We start from the raw sequence: 27,298 nt of genomic DNA, 5'->3' as shown, positions 1-27,298 counted from the left end.
TTCCACATTTAAAACAATTCCCTGATTAATTCTATTACATTTGTTGACTTTGTCTCTGCAGATTGTTTTAGTTTGGATTAAATATATATTTCTATTGACAGTAATTCAATGTGTAAGGGCACAGTAATAGTGAAGTCGAAGTTAATATCACATAGATTAGTGAACGGGAGGCAAAGATCCGCAACAGAAACTTATGTTATGCTTATTTATGACCAGGCCCTGATTCCAGAATTAACCTCAATGTCAAATTAATGTCATTTCTATTTAAATTTTTTGTCTCTACGAACTATGATTTCTACAGGCTTCTGTAAACTTCACCGGTTAATCTAAATTTAACTGAAACAGCTTTGCGTGTATTGAAAAAGTCTCCAAAAAGTCCAAATGTATCAGAGAAGACACAGAAACACGTCCTCCCATTAAAGATGCTGGAAGCAGGGAATTGTTGACATTTTTGCTGAAATGACAACACATCATCTGGGCCCTGCTCTCGGAGCTTCGCCTCACATAACACTGTTGTTCCCGAGCAGCAGAACGGTCCCTAGCAACCTCGTGCTCTGGTGTGAGTGTAAAAAAAACTAAACAAAACAAAAACAGGAAGCCTCACTCGGCTCATTCCGAATCTAGCTGGAGGGTAAATGGCTGCCCTCAGGTGTTTGAAATGCCAATCTTCTGGTACATGTTTGCACACACGCACACAGATGTGCGGCTTCACAAGCGACTGCGCTGAAACGCTCCAGATGGCCGAGCAGAATGTTTTGTGCTAATTTCCCCTGTGAAGCATACGAACAGAAATATCTCCCACAAAAAACCCCCGGTCCGACCAGCACCGAGGCATAAGGACTTAACAACCGCACACACAAAACCAGCAGACTGCTTTCTACACAGAGACCTTCTCACACAGCAGACACAACTGTGTTTACACAGAGGAACCACAGCCTGTGGTCAGTGAATCACGTTTCAAGTGGTTCTTCCCTTTTCTATAAATAACTTCACTGACTGACCAGCACTGATATTAAAATCTAAATAAAATAACACAAAACACATCGATTATATTTGTTGTCATCCCATTAGCATATATCTCTGAGGATATCGGTGTCTCTTCACTGAAATATCTCAGGGACTTTGATGATGACCCTCTGATCTTTTCTCCAGACGGGCTGTGGCTCAGGAGATAGAGAGGGACGTCCACTAACCAGAAGGCCGGTGGTTCGATCCCTGGCTTCTCCAGTCTGTATTCTTAAATGACATTGGGTAAGATACTTAACCCCAAACCAAGGGGCAGACAGTGTATGAATGATGTGATGGGAAAAATGTCTGTGTATATAGACATAGTTTGAATGTGTGCGTGAACGGGCGACTCTGCTGTAAGTGGTCGATCAGACGAAATGTGAAGCTGGATTGACATGAAATTTCAGACTAGACATTCACGGTGCCCTGAGGATGAACCCTCAATAATTTTTCATGCTGTGCAGACAGCAGGTCAAAGGACACATATTAATAACTAGTGCATAATTTGCCTGGAAGTGTGCTTGCCCCCTCAGAATGAATTTTAATAACCCTGAATTTGCAGTGCCATCATCAGGTCAAAATATTAATTTGTCCTGTACATGAAAAAACAAAGTGTTCTCGTCTCTTCCTCAACACAAACTACAGCCTCAGCTGTGCTGGTCCTGACGCGCAAAGCTAAGATGGTGAATCCTGTAAATACTATAGGTGCTGACACTTAATATTATATCTTATATTGATTATACACTTAGCTGAAGAATGTGCAGCTTAGGAAAAAGGGACTGGAATTTCCAAAGAGACTCATTCCCCTCATCCTGACTAAAAGAAAGCAAACAGTGCAGCATTGTGAGCCCCCCCCCCCCGGTCACAAAGAGTAACAGCGATGAATGCATGCTCGGCTGCAGCCCCGGCTCTGAGAGCAAAAAAACAGGAATCAGCTGACTGGAGGAAAGCGGCGTCCTGGCACTCGGGCGTCTGGTGCCGCACATCTGGCATTTAAAAGCCTCGGTGTAAACGCGCTGACGTTACTGTTCCGCGTTGTGCTCGCTCTCTGCTTTCAGCCACCTGGTTGTTTGGTAGCTGTTGTTAATGCCTGACACTGAATCCAGCGTCTGTACTTCCCCTGCAACCAAATGTCACAAATAGTTATTATGAGTTAATCGATTTTCCGATTGGCTTCTTCTCACTGGAACGTAGGATTTCATATTAGGAAGTTGTAAAGTCAAAGAAGAGAAGTAGACGTTGGCAGCTCTGTGCACGCATCCGTCATTCAGCTCAAATCTATACCAAGAACACCAGTAAGTTATATAATCTCCACTTCGGCCCTGAAGGCGACATCTACATAAGGTTGATTTAGGAGCCAGCCATTCATGTCGACTCCTGGAGGCTTGTTCTAACTCATTCTGCCAGAAAAGTAGAGAACGGCTGCGGGAGCCGAATGTTCCTCCGCGGCAACTCACTGGTTTCCATATTGTTCCAGTGGCTGGTGTTTCTGTGGATATGACCCCCCACACCATTCATTCTGGGTAATTCATGGCTTGCAGTCGTCAGACCCGTCCTGAGGGACTTTGAGGTAATGCTTTATGTAGAAACATACATTATTGAGCTGGTGCGTTTCTCTTCTGGAGAGAAACGTTGTTTACATGTTGTACGTGGACTGATTTTTCATGAGATCTCAGGTTCTGAAGGAAGCGCACAGACGTTCCCAGAATTGAAAACTCTAAGGAGTATTTTAGGAGCAACTGTTGCTATCGGCTAGACGAGCAGATTGATACCATGCACCTCACATATCTGTGCAATTAATATGAAGCTGGGGCCAGCAGCTGGTTAGTTAAAGGTTCAATGTGTAGGATTTAGTGACATCTAGGGGTGAAGTAGCATTTTGCAGCTGAACACCCCTCACTTCACCGTCTGGAAGCCTTCAGTTGTCATAAAAACTCAGGAGATGTTAAGTTTGTCCAGTCTGGGCTATTGTAAAAAGCACAATGGACTTCATAGAGAGGACCCTCCCCCGATGTAAATATAAAGTATTTAAATATAAAAGGACCATTGTAGAGTAAAAACATAAACAACAATTCATACAATTTAGAGGAAACACACAAGGATTATTTTATTTTTAATTTCTTCAAGCTGGATTTATGGATAGTTTGGCATTTTAGTTTAGTTTGGATTTCCTTCTGTTTGACCTGTTTTACCAAGAAACCCTCGAACACAAACGCATGTTCTGCGGTGATGATGGAGCCTCATCTGACACAGACATGCATCCTTTTGAGATTACATCAACCATTGTACACTGAAGTGTGAGGGCTGATTCCTGTAAATCTCTTCCCTCTCATTGTATTCCCACACACTGGCTGTGCAATAATTCAAGAAGCATGTTCCAGCGCACAGTTGTGTGTTTCGGTGAAGCTACAGGCTTTCTGCCATGACCAGGAACACTGGCTTTACACACTGGGGATTTGCAAACAACAGCGGCAGAACCGCGGAACATCAGAGGGAACACTGGAGATGACAAGAGCTTATTATACTAGATTACCACTGACAGGAGGCAGCAGGTAGTGGATACTGTAAATGATTCTCTCTGCAAACCCCAAGGATGATATTGATGATGAAGGGGTTTATTGAATTTAAGTTGCAGCTTTTCATTCACTTGGCTCCAGATGATGCAAGCTTACCCCAGGAAAATATCATCGGAAAAACTTGCATAGATATTATTATGATGTGGATTCAGATTTTTACAATGTGCACATTTTTGTTTTCTAGTCTGATTTTCTGTCTTTTTTTCTGCCATTTGCAGATCTACTATTTTACCATGCTTGTACTTTGCTATTCAAACAAAGAAAGAAAGAATTAACTGAATTCAAAGCTGAAATACACAGAGCTTCCAGCAGAGCCGTCTAAGCAGATGTTTATTTATAGTATCGGACATAAAAACACAGGATATGTACAGTGGAGATCAGACCAGAGGAGAACGTGGTCATAGTGAGTAGTTGTTGAAGTTTTGGAGGGTGTAGGTTGCCACTGTGTCCAAGAGCCAACCACGTGTCACCACACTCGCCTGTCTGAGGAGACCTGTGGGGAGACAGTGTATATTAGGTACGTCTAAAAATGAATGAATCTTAAGTATGAGCAGAACAAAATAAACATTTATGAGGACATGATTCTTGTGATATCCTCCATAATTTAGTGGGTAAGATTCCGACCACAAGTTCCAGTATTCCCAGTTCATCTCCAACTGAGGACCTCATATTCCCATTCTGCTCCCAAATTAAGGCATAAAATCCTCCCTAAATGAGTGAACTTCCAGAGCATAAATGAAAATGCTTGGTCGGTCATTGTTTACACAGGAAAGATTTGATTCAATTTCATGTCTTTAAGGTTAATATTACTCAAACGACAGACACATGTTTTCCATTATAGCTCATGAAAGATAACTGAGACCATCATGAAAAAGATACGTGGAATAACTATGATGGTTACAGGGAAAACTTAATTTCATGTTGACTACACGGATTAGTCTGAACATCAACCGAAGTTATGCAAAATTCAAAAAAGCAGCGAACGTTTAAAGAAGTCCAGAACTTCTTTTAGACACAATCTGCAGTTTAAACACAGATACTCACACATTTCAATTACATCAGAGGACGGTTGAGCAAAAGCACAAGACATGTCTGTGATTTCAATCAATGGTGCTGAAGAAGAGGATACATGGGGACAGGGAAGAGGAGTGTGTGTGTGTGTGTGTGTGTGTGTGTGTGTGTGTGTGTGTGTGTGTGTGTGTGTGTGTGTGTGTGTGTGGGAGGAGGGGCTGCTCCATTACCTGGGCTACGAGCGCCAGAGGACGTGGAAAAGGAAAAGCCGCATTAAATATGCAACAGCGCAAGTTAGGATGCCAGGAGGAGCGAGGCAGGGGAGTTTGGAGCCGCTTTCTCCGTCTCCGTTTCAAACTGTCAGCTCTCCTGGTGCCACGGCAGCCTCTCTCTCCTGGTGTCATCCCCCCCCCCCACCCACCCACTCACTCTGACATTTTCTCTTGGCCATTCCTAACTTCCTTCACACCCGCTTCCCTGGCAAGTCAGTCCCCTCGGCTCCTCGTTGGGAAACGGTCTCATTTTGGCTGGCAGCGTCTGCCATGTCACTGGTCTGTAACAACCCTACTGGTCCTCACAGGCACAAGCACATTCAGACGTAGAGACCAGTGGACCAACAGGTGCACAGAACACAGCTTTGTGAGGAACATCGATTCACTACTGTAAATTCAGATAAGAAATCTGATATTTAACAATATTTCAATCGGTTGCCTATAAATTGACGTATGATTAACTTTATATCAATTGACAAATGAACTGACTTCAACCCAAATATAAAAATAGCGATAACCCTGATGGTAGCGAGACGATAGATTTTCACAGAACTTGAAAGGATGGGACAGGGGCAAAGAAAGAATATTTTACATTTTAGCATGCGTCCGGACAAAGGTAGATTCATTCATTCATCTTTTTCCATTCAAGGTGTTTGTTTTATCTGATATTTTAACCAATTCCCAGGGACGGGATGTAAGAAAAAGAATCTTACTTATATATCCATACATGTTTTTAATATATGTATATATAAAACATCTATTGGTATATTGTATATTGTCTGTCATACACAATTAATGTCTGACTCTTCATAGGTCAACGCTTGTGTCAGACTCAAACCCCCAGGTGAAGCGATGTATGAATTATTTAACTAGCTCCCACTGCTCCCACTGCTCCCAGTCTCCTCTGGATCCTTATTAACTCCATATGCAGGCCCATGTGTCAGTGTGTTATTTCTGTGGTCTGGATTAAAAGTAGCAGGTGAAATGAGGTTTCAGACTCACGGCTGAAGGAGGACGATGATGACTCAGGTCCAGGCTGTACAATGACCAGCTGACGGGACTTCTGTGTAAAAGAAGAAAACAGATATTAGATTCGGTTTAAAATTATATTAGTGATACGCAGAACAATTTTCACACACAGTCAATCAGACTGAAAGGAAATTGTATTTTCACCCATATCTATCATTTTATATTAGCAATACGTTTTTGTCCGGGGATTATTGATTAAACTGTGTTGGATTTTGGATCTCGGGATTTTCAACATTAATCAATTGTTATCACTTACACACTGACAACTGCAGCACGGAGAAATTTTTCCCAAAATAAAAATCATACACAAGGCAAAATATCATTCACAACTACAGAATGCTGCCAAATCCTTGCAGGTAGGATTTTAGCATTTTAGTTTATAATACATATCTCCTAGGAATCATAAGGCTTTATTAAAACTGAAACATCATTAAGAGGAGTGAGGGGGAAATAAAACTGCTCACATGAAAACAATCAAATGCCAACGATTGGATTTTAAAATACTCATCTCTGCATTTTAGACAGTAAGACTGACTTCTATATGAGTTTCTACTTTTTAAAATGGGATAGTTTTGACACTCTTACCTGTTTACTGTCTAGGAGAAGTGGATCTGTAACTACAGCTGCTCCACAGAGCTCCACCATCCACTCCATTTCATCTATAAACACACACACACACACACACACACAGTTGATGTATTCTTTTAGGGGGGGTGACAGAGTTTCAAAAACGTATCAGCAGTCACGCCTACATTTGTTTTCCCTCCTCTCGCCCCTTGAGGGGATACAGAGCAGACTCATTTCAAACTCAGACTTCCTTAGAGGGAGGGAAAATAGATCAATATTCCAGTCTCCACTCAAATCAATATGTACATCTCACTTAATCAGTCATTGCACTTTAAATTACATTTTTGGAAAATGTCTTCGTTTTCAGTGAACACTTTCTCCAACAATGAAAATCACCAGCTTCCCTTGTTTATTAGCGGCCAACTTGAAACCACTTTATCAACACATGGCGCGAGCTTTGGAGAATCTCATCGTCTGACAAACTCCAGCAATTAAATAATGGATGAAATCCTGTGCGGCTGAAAAAAAACAGACTCCATCCTCGTGTTTGTGCCATGTATAAGAAAGTCTTTAAGCTCCACACGCAAACGAGCAGATGTCGGGCCATTAGCAAAGCTTCATCGATCCGGGAGTCGACGGGAGGATGCTGCAGGAGCACTTTAAGAGCCACAGGAAGAAGGAAACAGCGTGCACACCCCCCAGAGACCTTCACCCATGATCTATCTGTCCATTCATTCATGCTGGAAGGATGAAGCCAAAAAGTATTTCGTATGAAGGGCAACCTTACTCCTCTTCCATCTTGAACTTAGACGTAATTAGCGGTTTTTGACCAATGCACATACAGAGTATTTACAACGATTATTAATAGAACTGCAGAAGCAGTTTGGCCACGACTGAAAGCTGATTTCTAGTCTCTTGTCAGATGTAATCTCCGGACAACTAACCGACACCATAGAAACCGCTGTGCAGTATGACAGCACCGCAGAACATGTTCAATCCACCCACACGCTGGGATCACTTGTCACTTCACTAAGGTGCGGAAATTACACAGGTTTAAAAAACAGCACAGGTTCCAAGCTGCGCAGCGTGTCAGTCAAAACCTGTGTGAGCTACTTAAACTGTCCCTCATTTTATTGTCATGTTGTCTCGCGAGTCCATCAGGGGCCTGCAGAGCTCAATAAAACTGCACAAGTGTGCCTGAGAGAGGAAATTCATGCATGAGGGAACAAAACAGAGCCCACATCCTGACGGCAGCTGGAATAAAAAAGGAAAGAATACCATGAAATTGCAGTGTTTCCTTTGAAAGAACACAATTCCTGTGGCGTTGCTGCATTTCCCAGACAAACAAAAACCATCCAGCAATAAAGAGTTACCGGTGGAGGGGAAATTAAAGTAATCAGAGTTGGATTTGAGATACAGTTGATGATTTCTGAGTCTAAGCTGCAGAAATTGCAGATAGAACCCTGATGGATTTTTTCAAGTTGCTCATCACCTCATCGAAAGACAACATTTCATACTCCTCCACAGAACGGCATCACTTACAGAGCTCCACAAATAGTGTGTGACGTGCGCTGGCAGGTAATTGTGACAGAGAAAAACACATACTTCACATACTCAACCTTTATGCTAAGCAGGTAAAGACGAACACGGTTCATGTAGCAGACACCGTAGCTACACTATCACTTCCTCATTTTTTATGAGCTATAACGAGAATTTAACAAGTTGTAAGTTTATGACGAGTTTCATGTTGGAACTATTTCTAAGTGACTTCCTGTAAATTAAACAAGTTCTGGAGACGAGGCTCCACTCTGCACCAGTGTCATTTTTGGCATGAAAGCAAATTAGCACATTTATACAAATGTCAAAGTGTTTTTTGAGGAAAACAGTTCCTTGATTAAACACTGAAATGTCAATAATGTGACCCTCAAACCTCCAGTGTTGGTGGAGCTCTACAAGTTATAGTTCAAGACAAATCATTAGATGTTGAAAAAGCTACAGATCCTGTAACTGTTTCACTCTTTCAAATTGATCTGACATCGTCATGAGAAAAATCCAAAATACACTGGTTTCACGCCTGGAACACTTTGCCTGTTGAATACCAGCCTTTGGTGAGTAAGTCAAATATAATATATTTTTTTCTCCATGGAAAATGTCAGAAAATGTCAGGTTTTAAAGTTGGAAATGTCAGGATGTTGATGTAGTTTACCTGTAGTCATGTCTGTGAATGGACCCTGGAAGCAGATGCTGTAGCCGCTCATGAGCAGCTAAACACAAAAAGAAAAGAAAGAATGAAAAACGCTGTTGTGAGATTTCTGCAAAAAAAAACAAATCTACAAAAGAGAACATTGAATCATTGAATTTAACCTTCAGATAACGCTCAATGAAACTGAATGAGTGCGGCCACTGCAGCCGTCTCCATTAGTGCTGAGTGTGTCTCTGATCTTTGCACCTGTCTGAAGTGTTTCACTGGTGGGGCTGAAACACTTCACCCAGCATATCCCAAGTAATATATAACAAGTCCACCTCACTTACTGTGTAAAATAAAACCTCAGGACCTTGTTAATTTGTTGCTCTCGCTGTAAATTCAAGGATGAGTCGAACAGCACAGAGTAAACAGAGGCACTTTCACACCATAGAAAACATTAAAAAAAAAGACCTGTCCAACCCAAGGGACACTTTTATTGCACTCAAGGTCAAAAAGCCCGAGAAAGGAAAGTAAATCCGTTTTTCCTGAGTCATGGTGACTGCCAAAAAGGAAATGGTGCAACTTAGATCCGCAGCCTCATATATACAGTGTCTGGGCAGATGGTTGGTGTTTGGAAGAAAAATGTCTGAGCTGCCGGAGAAAGAAATACTAATTTCTCACACCTCGCCGTCCGTCCAGAGTGATCATTAGCCAGAGGTGCTCGGCGAGATGAAAAAGTGTTTCTCTTACAGATTTTTAATTTAGACAACAGCTAATGTCCTTCAGGAGGTATTAGAGTGCGGGCTGTGATATCATCCAAACACACACACACACAAAAACACACACACAGTTTCTTTGATTTCCTAAACATCAACATTCCGCTGACACACTCCCTCCCAGTCCATTTCATCAGTTAGTCTGTTTGCCAACGGTGTAGGTGACAGGAGGCGAATATGAACGGGGGGGGGGGCAATCTGTCCGGCTCCATCAAAGTGCCGGCGCGGTGCTGAAGCCACTTAAATAAGCCTGAAATTACCAGCTAATTCAATTAGCAGAGGTTCTTCACAGGCAGCGATATGGCCAACATGACACCTAGCCATTTCTAATTTTCCCCTTCAGTGGCAACAGAACCGGTCCTGCTGGCCGCGCACCAGGAGGAAAATTACCATTCGCTCTCAACAACGAGGGCTGTGCTAAGAGGCTGTTGCAAGCGGAGGAAACGAGGTTCAAGACCTTACTTGAATGATGACTTTCATATTTATGTCCCGTCTTACTTATACAGTAGCATTTGGACTGTTGCATGTTGGATATGGAAACTCAGAGTTTGACTGTAGACTGTACGGAGGTGGGAGGTTAAATCTGTTCCAGTGCTGAGTCCAAGCCTTGAGGTCAATAAGTTTGTTCCGAGGTCTCTGACAAACCAAATAAATTATTAAATTAAATTAATGCACAGATTTTTTTAAACTATTAAGACATTTGGGAATTTTTTACTTTTGTCTGATCGCGTTGATATTTTCTGACTTTATTCAGTTTTTGATGGGTTCTAACATAAATGCAACATTTCAGCCACTTTTATAATAAAAAAAAAAGCAGACTTCTGTATTAGTGTTATTTTCCACACTTTTATCACTAGTTTAAAATTGGTGGGTCAGGTTTTAATCATGAGGCTGAACTTGAAACACAATTTGTTTTGATCTTCAAGATATAAAACATGATTCAACAGCTGCAGGTGGAAGACCAGAGACGTATTTGTCGTTCCTCTGGGTGATCCCGGACTTTACCTTTTACCATTAGAGGTCATTAGATCAAACAGAGGCTGTATAATCGACCGTCCTGTTCAATGTGCCAACGACTCACATTACTGTCTGCAGTGGTTCGAGCTCTTGAGGGGCCCTGGTGGTTCGGTCCGTTCACTACGTCGCCTTTCACTTCGAAGAGACTCTGTCGGACAACAAAGGAAACTGGCTTCAGTTTGTATAAAGAACAGGAATGAGAGCTTTTCTCTTTCTATCACCTTTCTAAATAAGTGCAGAAAAGATTCAATCTCATCCGACAAATGGAATCAATATTAATATTCACTGAATTTATGTTAAGAGCAAAACAACACGAACACATAAGTTTGACAGAGTTCCTCTTAAAACTGCATGGAAACTCTTTGAAGTTCTGGGAAATATTTGCCAAATTAATGGCAAAACTAAACTACAGCTTGCTGCAGGATTATGCTTTCATCATTGCAAAGAATCACATGCAAGGTTTGCTAAAGCTAATGGGTGACAAATAATTGATTTAGTATCACAGCTAACCTCGTAGAGAGACTCATCATGAAGCATTAATTAATTGAACATCAAGACATAAGGAGATGTAACAGGAAGTCACCGGTGTGCAAATTAAAGGAGCATACCTCATCTAGGACTTTCTTTTGTTTGAAGCACTCTGCAATCCCTGCGGAGAGAAAGAAGGAACCAAATTTTGTGAGCTTACACTGTATTATGTACCACTCCATTTATTCCAGCCGATCCCTCCATCATCGTGGTGTTTTGCATTTAGGCTAATTGCTCTAAACTCATCAGCGACAGAGCTGTGACAGTGAAGTGAAGCAGGACTCACATTGGAAACTCACGACCCACTTCCTGCCCGCGATGCCAAGGAAGTACTTCAGCGTGCGCTCGCATACCAGCTGTTCATCTGAGAGACAGGAGATCAAGAAGAGATGTGTGACAAGGTGTGCGAGAGTATGTGTACAATATCTCTTTCTCTCTCACACTCTCACATGCACACACCCTGAGTTTGTAACACAGATGTGTCAACACAAACTGAGATCATTTCCAAAGAAACATTTCACAAGGATGTGTGGAAAAGGAAGCAGCTTGGCGGGTCTGGGGGCTTTGTCTCACACTGGCGATAAAATGTGGTCGTTAAAGCCTCTGCTACATTCTAATGACATTAATCTTTCAAATAGACTGATTTTAAAAATTATTTTTGAGTTTTTCTACCTTCTTAGTGTATAGTGAATAATTGTTAACGCTAATTTTGTTTCACATGAAAGAGTGACATGATAAACCCTAAATTCAAAACCATGGATAAAATGTATGATGTTACTGAAGAAAGTTTACATTATATATATTATTTATAAAACATGATTAGACAGAAAAACTAATCAGCCTTTTTTATAGGAGCAACAGTTTTTCTGTAAGTGAACATGTTGGTAAAATAAATAATATCCCTGAGTGAAGTTTAGAGTGAAAGACGAACACAGAGCGGATCTTGGCCTTTGTGTTTTTTTTGGTGTTCTGTTATACTTTATCCTTCAAATGAACAAATGAAAATCAAACCATTTTCTGGTGATTAAAAAGAGCTCCCATGACATTGATCGCAATCATTATTAGTTAAGAAAGCGACTGTGCCGGGATTATTTCTTTTTAAAGGGGACATGTTTTTTTACTCAATAGCTTTTATAAAACCATTTTCGACAGCCAAAATAAACAATGGGTTGTTTTAAACAGCACTAAAGAGTTTTGTAATGAGAACGGTGTAGAATGTCACGGACACAAATCGAGGATGATGAGCAGGATGAAGGGTTATTCCTCCTTCAAGAGATATTGTTATAACTCCAGTCAAGCGCTAATTACTGACACCTCACACATAAAATCAGTTTAAAGGATTTCAAATTACTCTCTGCTAAAGGTTAGAATGGGACACGTCCTGCTCCTTTTCAACCTTTAACCAGAAAAGCTCAAGAGTTGCCACGTTCCCATTTTATTATGGTTGCCTGGGAAACAAGCTGCCATTAAAAAGGAACAGAAAAAGACATCTTCAACGGTGACAGTGAATACGCTGCTTTGGAGACAGCGAGCTTTGAAAATTAAAAATAATCTATCAGAGAGTGTAATTAGCAACAAGTGGATGAATGGAGGGGCGAGTGTGTGGGTGAGAGAGAAACCGAGAGCTTATCTCCAAGGAGGGTTTTAACTGACGCACAAAACAAGCTGTAACGATGCGCTGAAAAGAAAATGTACTTGTGGAAAGGAAAATGTTATTGCTGGAGGAAATGTTTCAAAACAGTTAAAGGGTTTAAGAGCAGGTCTAATTGCTTTACTGCGTGTGAAGTCAATTTTGAATCATCAATTAGGCTCTTGTGAATAAATTCAGCTATTAGGGACACTTTAAACAGCGGCAGTGTTAAAGTGAAATGTTACACACTCTGACTGCCTGCATGTGAGCACACTCACCTGTGCGCATGACGATGTGTGTGACCTCCTCCGTCACCTGGGAAATCACACGAGCCCCGACTCGCTTGGCAAACTTTTTCACAATTATCTGTCAAAAACGACATCTGATGAGTTAGTGTGTCCTAAAATGGAGATACGTAATAGACTGGTATGCCAACTATCAGGCAAACAAACACACGTCCATGAAAACAAACTCATCGGCAGAGGTTATTCATTGATTGATCTGATACCTGCTCATTGGGCCCTAATCCAGACGACACAAGCACCAGCTTGGCTTTAGTCCTGTCTTTTGGAGGAGTGGTGTTTTCTTTGTCTTCTTGTCCATCCGATGGTGAATTACAGCTCTTCAGTGTTTTGGCTGCTGAGCTTAAAACAGGCGTCTTGGAGGCGTCAGTGCCCTTGACACTCAGCGCTGTGTGTGTAGAGCACTGCACTGCTGAGAAGACAGAAAAAGTACAGATATAATGTGTATATATAAAATACAAATTTGTTTTATTCACACATACACAAGAATAAAACATTAATAATCAGAACGAGCTCTCTTTGAAAAACACAAAAACCAAACTGGAAGAAGACCATACACCAGATGAAACACTTAAATCTTTTGAACATTTTGTGCAGCAATAACAATCTAGTGGTCCCCAAGAGGAATTTTGTCCACACACATGTCCCTTTGCACATTTGGAGAAACATAATACAAACGTGTGGAATCATCATGTTAAGGACAGAAAGACTCATCTGACACATCTACACGTTACAACATCACCCCGGGAGCCTTACACGTCTGTGCACCGCTGACAGGCTTCGACACGCTGGACTCAGTGACCTCTCTGCCATCAGATGCTCTTGTGCAGGGCTCTCGCTCTGCCTCTGGAACGCCTTTCCTGTAAAAGTGACATTTATGTTAACCTTTATTAAGCAATGACGTAAAAGAACCTGCACGCGGCTGACTGTAGATTCAGAAACCGAAACGACTGCAGGGATCTGCAGCGCTGACGTGAAGATCAATAGACCGACTATATTGACTCACGTTGGTTGTTGAAATCAAGATTATTTGTGTATTGGTATTTTGAGGAAGACCGGTGCTCTTTAATTCGTCTCAGAACTGCATTGGATTTGGCCCATGTCCCTCCCACTAACATGGAGGACAATTTCAAAAAGTGTAACCTGTCTATGTTTTGACTTGTTGCTTGTTTCAGGAGTTTTCCACATTCAGGGTCTAGACTCGAAGATTTAATTGTTTCTCCATTAACAAAAAGAAAACATCTAGGTTGGTCTTGTCTATAAGCTTATGGTCATTATTGTAACATGAGGAGATGCTGGCCCCTTACATCTGAATAACCGCAATTTAAATTCATAGTCATTGTTTAGCTTCTCATCTAATTTGATGAAAACAAGAAAAATTAATTATTGTCCAAATATTTTCTGACTGCAATGTTAATACAAATTGTGAATCCAGTTGCTTGTGTCCTTTGTCATAAGAAGATTAAAACCTTTGTCATAACTGATGGAATAACATATTGTAAGTCTTTTTGATTAATTTCTTCACTCAAAGACAAATGACACTGACTGTGTGACTCCATTTAAATGACGTGGACCAAAGTGATAAGTGATATTTTACTTTCCGATCACACCACTGGGCTCTTGGAATATGTGCTTTTGAATTTAGAAACTTCTGCTCTCAGTCTCTTTCTAGCTCTCTCTGTCTCTCTCGCCCGTAGAACAGCACTTAGAACCCTGCGAGGCAAGAGGTAGGGGGGGAGGGGGGGTAGTCAAGCAGGAGAGATGAATTACTGTAGAAAAACAAGTTTCCCTCTAAGTGCTCTAAATGACACATAAGATGAAGTCAGTAATGACTTTTTTTATTCTCCGCAGCATAAACAGATTCCGGGGTTCATTAGTGAGATTATGCGCCTGTCCTCTCGAGATGCATCACCCTCTGAAAACAAGACTAACAACACACACACACTGAAAGAGACCAATTACATGCCACTTGCTTCTCATATTATTCTCCTGAATATGGCTGAATTGAAATATGGCTCCATTTAAAATGTATTAACACTGTATACAAGTCTCCAAGAGCAGAGAAATGCAACACACTTGGGCAGATATTATGTCATCGGATGTCTTATTGAGGCTCTGTTTGAGTCACATGGCTTGAGGCTAACATCAGGCCAGCTGATTAGGGAACCAGCCTACTGACAACAACAGGTGCTTGTCTACTAGATTGAAAAGTCTGTGTTTAATCATTGGTCCAGTCGTCAGTTTTTTTATTTAGATAAAAACCTGCCTCAGCTTGTTAGTCACTTTAATGATTTTTCACTTTATGGCAGGAAGTTGAATGAGAGGTTAAATACCACTTTAATATCTGCCCAGTAAGTATGAAGCTATAGTCAGCAGCCAGTTAGCTTAGCACAAACACTGGAAACAGAGGGAAACTCCTAGCTTGGCTCTAAGCACCTGTAACAAAGTGCAGCTATCAGGACTTTTAATTATGTACTTTTATATCTTCCCCGGGAGCAGAATCCTCCTAAAGTTACCGCTCGTCGCCCGACAGCTGCTCAGAGTCACGCTGCTCATTTCCAGACAGACAGTTTTTACACAAAATGTTGAAGGTACAAGAATTTTATAGAAAGTTAAAACATCTGCCAATACAAAATGAATGCCCCCGATAGCACCAGACAGATCAAAAAAATTTAACGTTGACAAATCTCCCTCTCATTTTCAATTATGATATCATCTCGCAGACGACTGTAGAGAACAGCCGACCTCGAGAATGTCCTCAATGGAAACTGTTATCAGGCAGAACCTGTTTCTAACTGTCCAATTCCTGAGAATCATTTAGCTGCTTAACACAAACAAATACTTTAGAGACAGACTTTCCATGTTAGCTGTGAGTCAGAGCAGCATTTATTTGTGTTGAACATCATGCCTTTTATTTTCAGTGAGACAGTTTAACAACATGTAACTTACTGGTCTGAGTCTTGCCGTGCGTCCTGGTTACATGGGAGGGGTTCCTGAGTGTCTGGGCCTGGAGACACACAACAACCATCATGTCTAGGTCAGCTTTGAATATTTGATCATCAACAACTTCAGCTACCATCAGAATAAATAGTGTAAAATTGTTTATTTCTTTCCAACCGATGGCTCAAAGCCAAAATATGTTAACTTTGATATTAAGGAACTGATGATGCAAGAGATTTGTTGCATTTCAGAGGCTGGAACTGCAGCCGCAATATTCTGTCTAATCACCATCGAGCCTGAGAGGAAAGCTAACCGACCCTCACAGGGTTCTGTTTCTTGTGTCCGAACCGACAGGATCTCAATATTTTTCTCAATTACAAGCACGTACGGTGGAGAAAAAAGATGAAGTAGCTAACGGATCCAATGTGACCAAACTCGACCCAAACCAGAATATCAGTTCGAATAATTTGTTGGAACACAGCTTGGGTCAGGTATCCACACTCCAGTGAATTCGTGGCATTTTGCTTTGAAAAATCGAATCTAGTAATCTTCAGTTTGTCAACGTCTACATTATTATCTGCTTACCGGTGGTTTTGCAGCTGTGATTCGTCTCTTTTGCTGGACTTTGCTCTTTCTCATGAAGCACCTCTGACACCAGAGCCATCAGCTTCTCCAGCCTCACCAGCTCCTTCTGCATCTGTATCTTTTGCTTAGAGAGGGAGAAAAAAGGGCAAAGTAAATCAGTTTATTATTCCAAATGAGGTTTAAATAAAAGAAACAGGGAGGAACCTGCAATACAAAATGTACTGTCTTTACTGGAAGAGAATGGGTGCTTACTTATCCATACAGCAAACAGTGAGGAGAACGGTAGAAAAAAAAAGACAGAGAGCTAATGACATAATATTTGAGAGATTAGAGGGAGTTCAAATGCAACAGAGAGAAGGGACAATGGCGTATTCTCAGCTGGGGCTGCTTTGGAAGGACAGAGTGCATTGATTATGTATACAGACACCCTCACTCTGTATTCTCAGATGTCTGTAATCCTGGGCCCTCTCTAAACCCCGGAGCGTGAAACTTTAACTCCCAGTCAAATACAGTCAACGGATAAAAGGGGGAGCATGGAAGATGGATGAGGTAGAAAACAAGAATCATCTCCGAGGCGGCATTTCCTCTAACGCAAATGAAATGCAATTTGGGAAGCTGCTGAGGGGGACATATTATACTGAGCGGGGTAGTCTGTCATCCAGGATCTGACAGGTTTCAGGTTTAGAAAGATGTGGTTGCTGCCCTCTAAGGGGCATGACGTGAAAGTGCATCACCGGGAGCACAGTGAAAATGCATAAAGCTAAACTAACAGACGGGCAGATTGTGTTCTCATTCATGGAAACTCTCACTTTGAAGAGGATCAGCAATTCTGTAAATCTTGGATTTGGTGTTTTTGAAAGTACATGAGAACATAACTATATTTACCTGTGTGACAAGGACCTCGCTTGAAAATTGTGATGACTCAATGTCAATGTTTTCATTTACTGGAGCATCACCTGCAGAAAAGATAATCAAATTGCTTTGAGATGTAGACTCTTAGAGAGGGAAACAACAGAGCAAACACAATTTGCAGATTTATTGTATTATAGGCTGCTTCCTAAAAAGAAAGCATGTATTATCTGTAACTGAGAATCTGCTTACATTCATCTGGCGATCCGAACAGGTCCACAGACCCTTGGCTGGAGGGAACACAGTCGGGGCTGGGGCATGCAGGCGGACGGCTCAACCGCTCTGCTGCATCAGCTGGAACACAAGCAGCCTCACATCGAGTGGCTTCCCTGGAGTCTCCCCGAACCCGGGTCACAGCAGCCGGAAGAGCCGACGTCCCAAAGATTTGAGTCAACGTAGGTAATTCCTCTCTGGATTCATCTGAATCGGATGAAGACTCCAGCCTCTGAGTCCTTCTCCTCTTCCTCAAGTTGCTCTTGATGGGAGAGTGTGTGCTGAGCTCGCTGCTTCCATGGGCCGTCGGGACAAGCGGTGTCACCAGGCCGTCAGGAGTTAAAGAAGACTCAGCGACTAAGATACGTTCTCCTTTTCCAGGAGAAATGCTGTCTCTCATCTCCTTCCATTTCCCAGCATCCTTCACTGAACAATCAAGCTGACCGTTTGGGATCTGAGAGCTCTTCGAGGCTTCGTTTACCTCCTCGTGCTCAACACCTGTGAAGCGGAGCCCGGACTCTACGAACTGAGGACTTTCAATTTCACGTTTTGAGACTTGATTAGGAGTGAGGGCGCTGCTCTGACTGTTCCTGGAAAGACAGTTACCAGTGGTGACAGGGTTCAAGGCTTCATCCACCACTTGATCTGGTTTCTCAACTGATTTTCGTGTCAGTTTTGGGGAGATCGAAGGAGAAATCAAGTCACTACACAATGAGTTTTCATCATCTGTCAGTGCCTCCTGGTCGATGATTACAGATGTTTTCTTGTGCGTCTGTTTTTTTGCAGATTCAACACTAGAACAAACAAAGTAATTTCCCTCTCCTTCAGCACCTTGTGTGTTTCCTCGGACTGAGCTACGGCTCCTTTTCCCTTTCGGACCACCGAGACGGAAAGATTTCCTCTTCGTGGCTTTGAAGCTCTGGAGCAGTTGTTCTGTGTCCAGCTCGCTGTCGTTCTTTTCCTCCTCTTTCTCCGTTATCACGCAAGCTGATGTTTTCAACTCAATATTTTTTGAGGATTGCTCAGTCAGATTGTTATTTTCAAGTGTTGGACCAAACACAGTTGCTTCCGTTGGACATGGAGAACTTGGGACCACTGGGACAGAACAAGCAACAGTAGCTTCAGAGAGAGTTTCAGAATTCGGCAAATTCTGCACTTCAGCAATGGACTCTTGTTCTCGTCGAGTTCTCTTACCAGACTCCACGTTTTCAATTCCTCCTAAATCTTCATCATAAACACATCCATTTCTTTTGGCCAACTTTTCACCCTTAGGTGATTCTGCTTTATCCAGTGTTTCACCTTCAACTTCCTCCTGCTGCTGTGCGACAGTGACATCTTTTTCAATTACATTAGCTTTCGAGTTTGCTTTCTTGTGACCGTCCTGGACTTCCTCGGCAAAGAGCTGAAGCCTTCTGCTTCTCCTGTTGCTCCTCATGATGGGGGTTTGTGGGTCCTCGCTGCTGGGATAGTTCTCAATTTGTACCTGAACCTCTCCTGACTTCACTCTAGTCTTTGGATTGGTTTCTCCATTTTTAACTCCAACGAGAACAAGGGGCTTCGACACTCTTGTAGGTTTGCCTTTTTCTGACATGGTGTTTTTACCTTTCCTCCTGTCAGGCTTCTTTGGCTCAGTTTTTTCGGACTTCGCCTCAGCTTGCTCCTTCAAATCACTGTCAACCTGCTGCAGAGGGTTTTGCATTCTTTTCTTTGACTTTCTTTGTGGTTGCTGTGGTTCAGACGCCGACTCAGCAATCACATCTTTGTCAACAACATCATTTTCCTCCAAATCTTCCATCTGTTCGGCTTTTTTAAAAATGTCACTGCTATCATTTACGTCTTCTGTTAGCAGTTGTTCTTCCTCTGAGTCACTTTGGTTTTCATCCTCAGAGTCTGTTGTGTGTTTTGTGATTGTTGGCTCAACAAAAAGTGATCGAGAGCTATTCCTCTTCCCTCGTCTGTCTCGTTTGTAGACGGCTCCGAACACATGGTCTTCGAGGGCTTTGGCACGATCCTCTCTCTTAGAATTGATATCGCTCAGGTGTTGCTTTACATCTATTGTTGAGGTGGAAGAACCGCCATCAGAGTCATCTGGGTCTTTGTCTGGTTTTTCTAATTCGAGACTTCCCTCAGGTGGAACTTTCATAAGCCACTCAGCAACCTTTTCAAGACTTTTCTTACGTTTCCGCTGAAGAATCTTCTCAGACTCCAGATCTGTTTTCTGTTTCTTCCGCGAAGACTTTCTTAAAGGCTGACATTTTGTCTCGTCAGGAATTGCTACCGGAAGAAGGGAGGCACTCTCCAATTTACCAGATCTAATTTTGCCTCTAGTTTTATGAGTTGATGCCTTTTCCACAGCCTCTGACATTTCTGTTTCTACTGGTTCCAAATTATCTGCAGAGCTTTGCAGTTTCTTGTCAGACGTCGGCAAAGCATCCCCAAGGCCGCTGTCCAGGCCTTCGTGCTCTGTCGTCAAAGGAGTCGAGTCTTCAAGTTCCATGAGTCTTGCAAATCCATTCTGGGCTAAAACATTGGATAAAAAAATGATGAATAATTAGGTATTTGGAAGAAAACTTCAATGAGGATGAATAATGAGTCTGCAGTTTCCTGTTTGATCTACGGAATAACTAGAAATAAAACTGGCTATAATATGCATACATGTATATATATGCAACATGCAAGCCTTGGTTGCTTAAAGTAAAGAGGAATGTTTTATTGTCTTTGAATAGGAATCTTAAACAGCACACAATAACAAAAATGACAAATCACCACTTTTATAAATATTATATGTCCTAAAATAGGAAAACTTCAAAATCAATTCTGATTTATTAGGTCATATCTGCTTCAAATTGAGGGTTGAGTTTTTTCTACACTCAAGTTCCCCAAATGGGACTATTTATTTTAAGATATATTATAAAAAATAACTAAAGCTTATGTTGAAAAGTATTTGATCTAATAAGACCAACAGTTACAAATTATATTTACCTTCTATAGTTGAAGAGTGGGACCTTGGAAGATCATCTTGGTCTTCGTTTTCCACATAGTCCAGGTCAGTGTTGGCAGTTTCTCCAGATAGGACATGAGGAGGTTTGGTGGATGGGGCATCTGTGACACTGAGAAGAAGAAAATACAAGATCAGATTGATGTTGCATTAAATAACTAAGTTTAATTTCAATGGTTCTAATTTCTTACCCCAACTGTTTTTCTTGCAGGGACATTCCAGTGAAATCTGAAAATGTTATATCGATTTTTAGTCGGTGATGTAATGCGAGTTAATTACATGGGGACATTTGAAGAAGTCTGCAATGGGATCTTACAGTTTGTGCCAGTGTCATGTTCATATGCTTGTATGATGTCCTGCAGTCCTGCAACAAGTTTCTGAAACCCAGGGCTCACCTGCAAACTCCTGCACAAGTCAAACACACACACATATATATTATATATTATGATGCACATAATAGTAACAATGACCTTTCAATGACAGGAATTGAGCGTCTTCTTATTGATTTTTTCAAACCTTTTGGTTATCTTGGTTTTGCAAACTGGACAGTTGGCCCGGTTTTGTTTGGAGGTATCCACAAGTTTCATGATGCAAAATCTATCAGAATAAAAAAAAAAACAGCAAATGTATTTTTCATGAGTGCATGTGGAAAAAAATTGTCTAGTTATCAATCATTGAAGTAAAGAGTATAAATAAGATGTTCTTTACTTGCAAAACTGGTGGTCACACTTGGTAGATACCGGTACCGTCAATAAATCCAAGCTACATGTGAAAGACAGTGTGACGTGAGTTACAGTCCATCTCATGGTAACATTTCAAAAATAATACAGATCACAGAAGTGTTGTTGGGGGCCCTCACCATATCGGACACTGCAGAGTCTCCCAGAGGACTGAGATCCCCTTCTTCACATCTGAGGCCTTTGGCATTTCCATAGTGATGTTTTAAAAGCTAAATCAGCAAACACACAACACAAGTTATCGGACAAAACTACACAATGAGACAAAATCAACTAGCTCAGATAAAAACTGTCACTTGTATGACTGTGTGTGTACTTTGGTTATGTCACATTTTCTGTACAGATAGGTGGCATAAATACACATGTAGCCAGCTTTGTTGTGTTATCTAACCAGGAAGTTATCAGGGCGGCTGCAGTACTTAGATTTACTACAGTACACTCAACAGCATCTCATTTGCCTATAGCTGTATTTTACAATATAAAACACACTTAAACCAAGTTTCAATGAGGATTTCTAGCACAATAGATGGTGTTTGAGCAGCAGTGGGTCACACAACAGTACGTCATGTACAGTCCACGGGTCAAACACAACCCTCCTGCTTGTATTAGGGTTAGTTAAAGTTCAACAATAGGCTGTTAAGTTGCTGTGATTTGTTGTTTTGGTTACATAACGGGTTAGTTGGCGTTTCCCTCTGCTTTTCCTCTAAAGACCGAGACAGTCGAGGGAAACACACCCACGGACCCACGAGTGACCAGGAGGAGAAGTCTGTCGTTATTCAAATTCAACTAATTGATCATATGAAGTAAATATTTACAGATATTTACCTCGTTTTGAGTCCAACGTTACAAACAAACGAAACATCCGCTTCACTTTTCCCGCAACTAGCTCATCTTCTTCTGCGGGGGATTGACTTCGCCCTGCGGCTGATGCTGCAGCGACACCTACTGGTTCGGATCTACAATGACTTCACCTCACTCGTCTTTTTCTCATGTTTTGATTACAATTCAATATAAAATAATATCGATAGGTGAAACTAATGAAACAGACAAATTTAATGGTATTAATTTAATTTGAATTAACATAAACGGAAAAGTGGGATGCGATTATCTCCCTTGGTTCTGACATCACGCGGAAACGTAAACAACAATACGGAAGTGGAGGGGGGTAGTCGCGAGGAGCAGAATGCCACAGTCTCGCTAACTCCATTGGAAGTGTTCTCTAATTCTCGTCATGTACGACTGAGGATTACAGTGAACTAGCTTTTATTTGTCACAAGCGGAAGTGAGTCTGTGTTTTGTTTTTACGAGCAAGCTAGCTGTACGGTTAGCCTTAGCTTCCGGCTGCTAACTAGCCAACGAGCTACAGGTTTGTGAAGGAAACAGATAAAGGGGCTGTCAGGCTTCACTGCGTGTTTTTATTTGTTGTGTTTGTTTTCCTGTAGCTGTCGATGGAGGGCTCCAAGTCGTCGAGCACAACCATGCAGGTGAGCTTCGTGTGTCAGCGCTGCTGTCAGCCCCTGAAGCTGGACACGTCCTTCAACGTGCTCGATCGGGTCACTATCCAGGAGCTGATAGGTAATCTGTACTCTCAATCAAGATGTAGTGTCATGGCGTCCAAAGTGCTCCATCTGACCATGAAGTCACTCATCTGTGTCCCCTCTCCTCTTCTTCCTCTTCATCCTCCTCCTCAGCTCCGTTGGTCACAGTGACTCCCAGCAAACAGGCTGACAGCAGCGAGGGGGAGACAGTTCCAGAGGTGGGTTCAGCAGAAAGCACTCAGCACCTTGTGGAAAGGTTTTGGCACTAGAATAAAGTGTGGATGTCATGGAGGGATTTGATTTAACAATTATAGAAATGTATTTGCTCTAACAACAGACACATCAGGTTTGAAAACTTCTTGTACACTCATGACCAACAACCAACCCTCTGCACTTCTGTTTTCATGCCTGTTTTTTAATCTCTGGGAAAATGTTAAATAACTGATACACACAAGTTGCAAAAACTATATATACACATGGGAAATTATTTTAAAATATAGGATAAGGCAACATAACCTCAGTTGTGCGTCTTAGCTTCATCAAGTGGGCAATAACGTATTCAAAACACACTCCATATAGTTAATAATTGAGATCCGGGCTCTGTGGGGGCCACGTCATCTTCTGCAGGACTTGTTATCCCTCTTGTGTTTGATAATAGTTCTTTATGACTCTGGCTGTGAGTTTGAGCTGGTTTTCCTGCTGCAAAATGAATGTGGGACTGATCAGAGGCCCCTCCATCATTTATGGTATGATGTGGTGTGATGGATTAGAATATAAAGATCTTAAGCGCCTTAAGCTTGCCACTGTACTGAGTACTCAACATTCTCCATTTCCTTCAGTGTATTTGAGTCTCAGGAACAACATTTCTCTTCTAGGAGACCTTTGTAGAAAACAAGCAAGATGGAGTTTCGAGAAAATATATCCCTCCGGCACGGTGAGCACCCACTTCATTCAGGAAACAGAGGTATGGATTGACTTTGAAATGCGACGTATTCTATAGAACTGACTGAACTGCCGAATCTTGCTCTACAGTATGATGTCCACAGAGAGCGCCAACAGCTTCACCTTGATTGGAGAAGCATCTGATGGCGGCACGATGGAGAATCTCAGTCGTAGGCTAAAGGTCAGCGAAATAAGTTTGCCAATGATTTAAGAGGAGTCCTCTTGTTGGGGTCCGCTCATGTTTGTGTCTGTGGCCTCTACGACTGAACCTAAAAAGTTACTGTTTTGTGTCGCAGGTGACGAGCGACCTGTTTGATATAATGTCGGGTCAGACGGATGTGGACCATCCGCTGTGTGAAGAATGCACTGACACTTTGCTGGATCACCTGGACACACAGCTCAACATCACAGAGAACGAATGCCAGAATTACAAGTTAGTCAGACACATTTAATTACTTTTCAGATATTATGTTGGTACTCACTGCCTCAAACAGATTAACTAGCTAAATCCTCACTTTTGAATTAAAACACACTATTTGAATGTATTTTTAGGCAGTGTCTGGAGCTGCTGTCACACCTGCAGGTGGAGGAAGAGGAGACCCTGCTGTCGGAGCTGCAGCAGCTGGATGAGGAGGAGGAGGCCCTGGTGCAGGAGCTGGAGGCGGTGGAGGAGCAGAGGGCCAATGTGGCCCAGGACCTGGCCCAGAGCAGGATCCACTCTCAGCAGCTGGACACAGAGGAGCTACAGTGAGTGGCCGAGCTGGGTTTCAGAGGGGAATAGTGGGAGATGATACAGCACCTAACAGCTGCGACTCTGTCTCTGCTGCTTTGTTCTGAAAGGTACCAGAAGGAGTACAGCGAGTTTAAACGGCAGCAGCTGGAGCTGGACGATGAGCTGAAGAGTGTCGACAACCAGATGCGTTACTGCCAGATTCAGCTGGATCGGCTGAAAAAGACCAATGTCTTCAACGCTACATTTCACATTTGGTAAATTCAACCACGCAGGAGAGCAACATTTTAAGTTTTTCTCTTCACAAGTCAACCATGACTTAACAAATATTCAACACAGGCCCCTGGATAAAAGTGAAACAAAGCCTACTGAGTGCGATTGCGAATAGTTTGTTCCTTGTCTCGTCCAGGCACAGTGGTCAGTTTGGCACCATCAACAACTTCCGACTGGGTCGACTCCCCAGCGTCCCTGTGGAGTGGAACGAGATCAACGCAGCCTGGGGACAGACGGTGCTGCTGCTGCACGCGCTCGCCAACAAAATGGGGTTGAGATTTCAGAGGTATGCACACACACTCCAAGTTGCTTGTCGTTTTTTTGTCTAAGCTTGTCTTCTCAAGTAGTCATGTTTCCATATAATATGAGCAATAATATTGTTTAAATGTCTTTTCTTTTGACATTTCAAAAGAGGTTTCTGTTGTTTAGTTGGTGCCTCAACACTTTTGTTTAGCTTTTATGCAATGAGCTAAAATATGGTCTCTCTTCAGATATCGTCTCGTTCCATATGGAAACCACTCATACTTAGAATCACTGACAGACAAGTCCAAGGTAATATGATGCAGAATTCTCAATCCCAGCTCTCCCATCACTTTTTTAAACACACCTCCAGGCTCCATCCAATCTCTCACCCCCTCTTTCTGTCTTGTGTTTGCGCAGGAGCTTCCCCTGTACTGCTCAGGTGGCCTGAGGTTCTTCTGGGACAATAAATTTGACCATGCCATGGTGGCCTTCCTGGACTGTGTCCAGCAGTTCAAAGAGGAGGTGGAAAAGGGAGACACTGGCTTCTGTCTCCCGTACAGGTCAGAGCAACGTCATGTTGGCATATCCTACTTTTTCCTCGTGTTAATAAACAAGTATATTTTGCAGTCGTTGAAGCTGTAATTAAACTAGAAAATGTAATTCAACTTATTCTAAAGGGGCTGAAGAATGATCATCTCTAAATAGGCTATTGAGGCAAATAATGGGTTTTAAAGAAAACATGTGTGTTCCGACCACATTCATGTTCCCTTTCTATTTTGAACTTTTGAACCTTCCTCCAATCTTTGCACCAGAGTGTGATGTAAGCTGTGTTATAATCTACACGGGCAAGTCGGGTAAATGAGTAAACTTGTGATGCAGGGAGAAATGCACCTGTTTGGTTCTAAATACCTTATGATCCTTTCTCTATCGGCACCTTGAAGACAAACACTGTGTTTAATGCCACAGTCTGAACAGATTTTCATTAAATTTAGTGAACACAGACCAGTGGTCACGGAACATTTGGGCAGATTTAGACGTAATCAAGATCTTAAATTTCCATTATTACAGCTATAAAATGAAGAACCAGACTTCCAAAGCCCGGGGTTGTATTTTCTGAGTTCAAAATCGGTGTAATACAATTGACAGAGATAAAGTCTCTGTATTAACACTCAAGTCCCCTCAATGGTTTTATAGTCTGATAACGATATTGGCTCCAGTGTATCTAAAATGCCTCGTGTGATGGCTGTAATTAGTGTTTTTTTCTTTTCATGCGTCAGGATGGATGTGGAGAAGGGGAAGATCGAGGACACAGGCGGCAGCGGTGGCTCCTACTCCATTAAAACCCAGTTTAACTCGGAGGAGCAGTGGACGAAGGCGTTGAAGTTTATGCTCACCAACCTGAAGTGGGGACTGGCCTGGGTCACCTCGCAGTTCTACAACAGATGAACCTGCTGGACTGGAATGCCTTGGGTTGTTGGGTTTTGCTTTTCCGTACACCCCCCCACCTCCCCTCTGATTAATGGATTACTTTTGGTTCTTAAATGGATTTTCGGTCAAAGAAAAATAAATGTTACTTCTTTTTAATGATATTGAACACAAAGAAGTCTTCAGTCCAGATTGTAAGTTTTTACATGTTGGTAAATGAGGCCATTTAAATCTATATATTCCACACTTCTCCAGACTAGAATGTACTCAAGAAGAAACAATTTCCCAAATTCTCACCACTTTTTCCGCTTCAAGCTGTCTTTGGTCTCCTGTTGCACTGCACATATTTGAAATCACTATTTTATTCACTGTTGTTTTTCTTTGTCCCAAGTGATGTAAACTATGAGTTTGATGTGATCGTTATGATCAAGGAAAGATTTTTAAATGAACACTGTTTAGTATTTGACAGAAGTACATCAGTATTTGTTTAACCTCGACTGTCGTTAGCCACGTTTTCCAGTTACACACACTTGGCAGGTTAACTATTGTATTTAGAGGTGCACTGATACGAGTCCTGTGTTCTTACTCTGCACCGCCACCTGAACATGTCTGTGTTCAAAATGATGGATCATTTCAATGGCCTGAGTTAATAAACATAAGCTGTGGAAAAAAATCTGGTAAAGAGATTTATTTTTCTAGCAATTAGACATATTTGACATGTTCATTGAAGTAGCTGCATCAAGGGATACCACTCAACATAGTTAATCATTTTTCAAATCAGGGTTTCTGCAGGTTTCAACAATATTGAAGACTTTTTAACACTAAACTTAATTAACTTTAAGACCCAAGTTAAAAACAACAGAC

General features: G+C 41.8%; 2 protein-coding genes across 4 annotated transcripts; one reads left to right on the top strand and one right to left on the bottom strand.

Moving 5' to 3' along the window:
• Positions 1 to 3,602: 3,602 nt before the first annotated feature.
• On the bottom strand, positions 3,603 to 22,248 carry LOC128426301 (breast cancer type 1 susceptibility protein homolog). 2 transcript variants are annotated; one of them, XM_053413115.1, is made up of 21 exons: positions 22,109 to 22,248; positions 21,406 to 21,495; positions 21,255 to 21,308; positions 21,063 to 21,143; positions 20,863 to 20,951; positions 20,738 to 20,774; positions 20,531 to 20,658; positions 17,528 to 20,068; positions 17,312 to 17,382; positions 16,427 to 16,550; positions 15,851 to 15,908; positions 13,658 to 13,761; positions 13,108 to 13,313; positions 12,878 to 12,965; positions 11,256 to 11,333; positions 11,050 to 11,090; positions 10,506 to 10,589; positions 8,670 to 8,727; positions 6,482 to 6,555; positions 5,870 to 5,930; positions 3,603 to 4,077 (listed from the first exon to the last, which is right to left on the bottom strand). In XM_053413115.1, the coding sequence occupies exons 2-21, from the start codon at positions 21,477 to 21,479 to the stop codon at positions 3,983 to 3,985; spliced, it is 4,146 nt and encodes a 1,381-aa protein (XP_053269090.1). In that variant the 5' UTR covers positions 21,480 to 21,495; positions 22,109 to 22,248; the 3' UTR covers positions 3,603 to 3,982. The 2 variants fall into 2 exon arrangements, with proteins under 2 accessions (XP_053269090.1, XP_053269091.1); XM_053413116.1 differs by having other exon boundaries at positions 13,108 to 13,310.
• Positions 22,249 to 22,395: 147 nt separating this feature from the next.
• On the top strand, positions 22,396 to 27,107 carry becn1 (beclin 1, autophagy related). 2 transcript variants are annotated; one of them, XM_053413121.1, is made up of 12 exons: positions 22,396 to 22,649; positions 22,726 to 22,858; positions 22,975 to 23,039; positions 23,697 to 23,755; positions 23,854 to 23,944; positions 24,060 to 24,196; positions 24,316 to 24,510; positions 24,604 to 24,750; positions 24,903 to 25,052; positions 25,258 to 25,318; positions 25,427 to 25,569; positions 26,287 to 27,107. In XM_053413121.1, exons 2-12 carry the CDS (start codon positions 22,732 to 22,734, stop codon positions 26,453 to 26,455), a joined length of 1,344 nt encoding a protein of 447 aa, XP_053269096.1. In that variant the 5' UTR covers positions 22,396 to 22,649; positions 22,726 to 22,731; the 3' UTR covers positions 26,456 to 27,107. The 2 variants fall into 2 exon arrangements, with proteins under 2 accessions (XP_053269096.1, XP_053269095.1); XM_053413120.1 differs by having other exon boundaries at positions 22,405 to 22,565.
• The last annotated feature ends 191 nt before the right edge of the window (positions 27,108 to 27,298 follow it).

The sequence above is a fragment of the Pleuronectes platessa genome, chromosome 21 (assembly GCF_947347685.1).
Source record: "Pleuronectes platessa chromosome 21, fPlePla1.1, whole genome shotgun sequence".
In the NCBI taxonomy this organism is placed as follows: Eukaryota; Metazoa; Chordata; class Actinopteri; order Pleuronectiformes; family Pleuronectidae; genus Pleuronectes; species Pleuronectes platessa.
Note: the sequence above shows the minus strand (reverse complement) of the source record. Positions and strands in the feature narration are given on the sequence as shown.